We start from the raw sequence: 4,749 nt of genomic DNA, 5'->3' as shown, positions 1-4,749 counted from the left end.
GTATATAAAGACAAACCATTAATGAAAACAATCCATGTGTATTTATGGTAAGTTATCCCTTTTGTTGTGTTCGGTATGGTCATGGGTCGTATTCGGCATTGGTCAATTGGATTTGTTTTGGTACTATTGGCATTTGCTTCTTTAGATGGGGGATGACATGTAGTAGGATTTGGTCACAAGATGGCTCCCATTGCACAAATGTGTTAAAGGACACTATGAGATCCAGGTAGTTCTAATTCGGCGTTAGCCAGTCTCAATGTATTACTAGTGTGTTTGTCCTCCAAAAGTTTTGTAATTAAGGCTATGGCCTATGGGTGGTGCAGCATTGTTGCTCTGCGCGATCGGTTCCGGCCGTCGAGTTGGTGGGTGTTGTGTTGCTGTCGTCACATGGACTTATTTTGTAAAAACCTACTATGTGGTCGGTCTCTTTATGATACTAACATATTTTCAACTCTTAAATTTTATTTATTTTTTATTTATTTTAAAGTTCACTTGGAAATCATTCTAGAGCATCCTTATGTTTCTGAGTTCAAGAAAGTATAAGGGGACATATATTAATTTTGGTGTGCATGCAGTTTCCAATTCCAAGACTCTAGTGAACCTCTTACCCGTGAAAATAAATTTCACAATTGTATAAATGTGGAAAAACAACTAGAAGCATTAGTCGTTCTCCACATGCCAACTAGCAGAATTGTCACTAGCATATAATCAAAGGGCATCTTTACAGTATTTGCTTAAGCTATTCAAGCCCAGCCTGCTGCAGCGGACAAATTCAAAATTCCTGTTTATTTTTGGAAAGATCATAAAAGGGAGAAAAAAGAAGAAGATAATATTCTTGTGAATCTCTATTTGTTTGTCCTAATCTATGATCTAATGGATTCCCCTCTAATTGACCAACTGATGTCTGTCATCATCTTTCTCTTTATTCCATCTTAACCCCTCTCCTTCTTTGCTACGGAACAAACTGCCAAATCATCACAGTGACACCGCCATAATTGAAAATGAGAGATTAGCAACATTGTAGGTGGTGATGAAATAATAAGCGAAGGCATGTGCTTTAACTTTGGCTAAGTCAATAAGTCCATTCTTGAGGTAGACCCATCTCATTATTGTTCATGTCCGGCGTTGCCGCACCTCTCGAGTGGCGCTTTCTATTTGCAGACGTGCTTGTCCTCCTTCCACCCTTTGAGGAATCTGAGTTGAACACAAAATAACAGAGAAAAAGTTAGGAAAGACGTCAAAAACTGGGGAACGGTTTGGCATGAAGTACAGAGGGAGATCTACAAGGTAATCTGTACCGTTTAATATGGGAAAAGAAGTAGGGTTTGGTCGAGGTTGGTCACCGACTCGGTCAAAGTGAACCTTCAGGGCTTGTACTACCTTTGCGGGTATAAGAACAGGGGCACATCCTGCAATCAATAAGAGAGACCCAACGTTTGGGAGCTTTTAGAAACTCTTTTCAATGTTCCAAAGAGGTAACTTAAGGACAACTATTCGATTGCGACTAGGATTACACAAGCATGAAAACGACCGACTTCTTGGTGAAAACACATCCTTCACGGCACGCAACATGGAGTAAAAATACTAACAAACGGTAATCACGATAGAATACAAAAATTTTATTAACATTCTTAAATTAATGTAAACTCCAAATATTATTTCAAAGTGCTAATGATAACTTCTCGAAACAATATTAGATTTTCTTAAAATGAACCCGAAATTAACAAGAAAAATAGCACTTCTCCTAAGACTAAGATAAGCTCAAGTCCAATGTTAGTGTAAAAAAAGTAAACAAATCTCATCATTCTTATAACATTCTTCTTTTCGCAATTTCATTGTAATTTTAAAAATCGTGCTAAGTTATTAAGTGTTTTGATAAAAATTCTTTTAAAATGACTAAAAACTAAACTCGACAAATAACCAACCACTATGAAAAGTGGTTGAACTATTTAGAAGCGTTACAGTACCAAGTTATGAAAGCAAATCATTGAAATTTCCTGAAAATCCGTGAGGAACTTGAGAAATTTTGGAGGAAAAGTATTGGGGATGTTTTAGTAAAGAAATGAGGAATCTAGTTAAAAATTCCCAATTTCCCAAAAGAGCTAAACCCCAAGCAAGGGGACCATAGGAGGTTAGGGAAGATTCCATTTCACACGAGTCACTGGCTAACAACAAGATTGGCCACTACCTATATCAAATTTTAAATCGGGGATTAAGAGGAATCTCAAGAATATGGAACCTAATCTAGATCCAGGGTCAACACCAAAAGATGCAAAACAATTTACACATGCAACCAATCCGAATATAATCAAATATTGGATAGGTGATATTCCACTTCAAACTCCAACCCCAACCACTTCAACGACCAAGAAACCACTCCAAAACAATATCACATTCCGCTAAAAGCCACTGAAAAATCTAAAAGCGGCCCCAAAAAATTGACAAAATTACTTTCATCACAACCCTTGGTGGTGGTTCAACGGGACCTAGATTGGGAAGCAGCTTCTGTCTTAACTTAAATTTTTCTTTGTCAAAAACAAAATTGACAAAATTAAAGGCTTTTACTTGGTACCTCTTTTATTCTTGGGTGATTGGGATGTGTTGCCAATAACACAGGGCAAGAAGACACCAGTCCCACAAGACGGCGTCCCAACTCTGGAACCGGAACCCGATCCGCCAAGGAAAACTGCCCTCATATTTGAGGGGCCTTGCTGGTTGTTCAGCCACGGGTTTGAGTGCAAATTGGCAATAGGTGGAGGATGCCTTAATCCGCCATTAGCAGAAGACCCTCCTTTCTTATGGTTTTGGTCGTAGGACTTAAATTTTTGATGAGCAATATCCTTCGGTTGTCTACCATTATTTATTGAGCCTTGCTTCTTTGAGATTTGCCATTGCTTTTGCATAAAATTAATCTACAAGAAAACACGAAATTAGGTAAGTAGAATGTTTGGTATATGAATAGTGAAAAAATTACCATAACCATCAAACTTATTCCTACCTTAGAGTCTTGGCTTTGATCAAAAGCTACACATTGCTTTGGATTTTCAGCTTCAGCTACTGGGGTACTTCCACTTGGGCGTCCCTGTTTGTTCATATCTAACTTGTCCAACTTGCACAAAACGGCGGCGTACGACGGATTTTTATGTTCCGAAGCTTGGTATTTGCCTGGGGTCACCGGCGGCGACGGCTCCTGAGATGGACCTTCTGGGCTTCCACTGCTCGATCCCAACGGCGACCACATCATCGTAGAGTCACTTGGCCAACCGACACAACCCCACGACTGCAACACAGTTACAACAACATTAATATGATTGAAGATTATTACATATATTAAGAATCGACCTTATCCTCCGGAAATTCTAATCCAAATTCTAATTTTGAGCATATCATTATTTCAAAGCTTACCTCTTCGTTTTTCTCGGAGCTAGTAGTACTGGTTTTCAGAGCGTGTTTGTCGTCGTCTTGAAGCATGTAGTGAGTCATCTGGCGAGTCAACTCAGCAATGTAATCATCGTCTTCTACAGTCGACTCGGACGACGAAACAAGCTCAGCTTCAGTAGTCCTCGACCCAACAAACCCTTTCCCCTCACCTTCAGGAAAACCCCACCGGTGCTTGTAATCGGAGCCACCGGAAAACTTCATCTCCGACGACGGAGTTTCCTGCTCGTTGAGAAAATGATGATGATCGAACAGTAACTCTCTCCCGCGTTGGAAGTCAACAACATCCATCATAATTAAAATCTAGGTGCAGTACCGTACTGCTCCTACTTTTGGTACCTGAAACAGATCCTAGAGAAGATCAGGTGGGTTTGGGAAGAGAGAGAGAGAGAGAGAGAGATTCGAGTAGTAGGAGTGGTAGAGATGAGGATGATTATCATCAACTAATTATTATCTCAGGGCTACCAGCAAAGCTTTTGTATCCACAGCTGGAATTGGGGTCTCAAAAGAGACGCGCTAGGTTTTAAAGAGGAGAGGAGAGGGATGGCGTGGGCCCTACTGGAGGGGAAGGTAGGGTCCGGTGTCACATAGTTGCTGGACTCGTTGTTTGGTGCTTTCTGTCCCGAAGTGTTGGGCTCCGGTAGTTGGACCGTTTTGTCCAGCTGGCCAACCCTCCCTTCCTTTTGTTGGAAGAGAAATTCAGGTGCAACTAAACCACTGTATTCTCAATACTCCTATTAGGACTCCATTAGAATTGTTTTGCTCAGAGATCACTATCAAGGAAATAATGGATTGATTGATATTAATCAAACAAAAGGGGAGAAAAAAGATTCCAAAAGACACAGAGGATTCTCGATTCAATAATTTAGAGTTCGATTCAGTAATTTAGAGTACGAGCTCAATTGACACCATAACATAAATACTCTATCGATCCATTAATACATCAGTAGAGCTAGCGGCATATGAGGTCCCCTTTGTTCTTATTAGTATGATTTAGAATCATTTCAAAATCAATCACATAAAAATTTTAACTTTTTGGCTAGTTTTATGCATGTACATATTTTTGACTCATGTAAATGTTTCCCGAACACGATGTGTTTTTCAAATTTAAGGCAACATTGAAAATTTTAATTTTAACAACAACTAAAGATTGATACTAAGCAGATAAGTAGAATGCAACTTTTTAAAGATAACTCTTCCAAAGAGTTATGGTAGGTTAGGAGTTTGAAAAGGATGAGAGGGGTTTTTTAGCTGTTGTATTTATTAACGTTGTTACAGATGGTTGGGTTTGGTGTAGCATTTCCACCAGGA

The 4,749-nt window shown here is 39.4% G+C and overlaps 1 protein-coding gene across 2 annotated transcripts; it reads right to left on the bottom strand.

Annotated features, from left to right (window-relative positions):
* Positions 1–607: 607 nt before the first annotated feature.
* On the bottom strand, positions 608–3,944 carry LOC112167922. Of its 2 annotated transcripts, XM_024305025.2 has the most exons (5): positions 3,406–3,943; positions 2,999–3,280; positions 2,573–2,912; positions 1,299–1,409; positions 608–1,194 (listed from the first exon to the last, which is right to left on the bottom strand). In XM_024305025.2, exons 1-5 carry the CDS (start codon positions 3,730–3,732, stop codon positions 1,073–1,075), a joined length of 1,182 nt encoding a protein of 393 aa, XP_024160793.1. In that variant the 5' UTR covers positions 3,733–3,943; the 3' UTR covers positions 608–1,072. The 2 variants fall into 2 exon arrangements, with proteins under 2 accessions (XP_024160793.1, XP_024160795.1); XM_024305027.2 differs by lacking the exon at positions 1,299–1,409 and having other exon boundaries at positions 3,406–3,944.
* Positions 3,945–4,749: the final 805 nt, after the last annotated feature.

This window comes from Rosa chinensis, chromosome 5 (assembly GCF_002994745.2).
Source record: "Rosa chinensis cultivar Old Blush chromosome 5, RchiOBHm-V2, whole genome shotgun sequence".
NCBI classification, from domain to species: Eukaryota; Viridiplantae; Streptophyta; class Magnoliopsida; order Rosales; family Rosaceae; genus Rosa; species Rosa chinensis.
Note: the sequence above shows the minus strand (reverse complement) of the source record. Positions and strands in the feature narration are given on the sequence as shown.

Excerpts from the sequence above, each read along its gene's own strand:
- LOC112167922 (XM_024305025.2), bottom strand. The coding sequence starts at position 3,732 with ATGATGGATGTTGTTGACTTCCAACGCGGGAGAGAGTTACTGTTCGAT. Across the intron at positions 3,281-3,405 it reads GCTCCGAGAAAAACGAAGAG|TCGTGGGGTTGTGTCGGTTG; the intron begins GTAAGCTTTGAA and ends ACTGTGTTGCAG. Across the intron at positions 1,195-1,298 it reads TTCTTTTCCCATATTAAACG|ATTCCTCAAAGGGTGGAAGG; the intron begins GTACAGATTACC and ends TGTTCAACTCAG.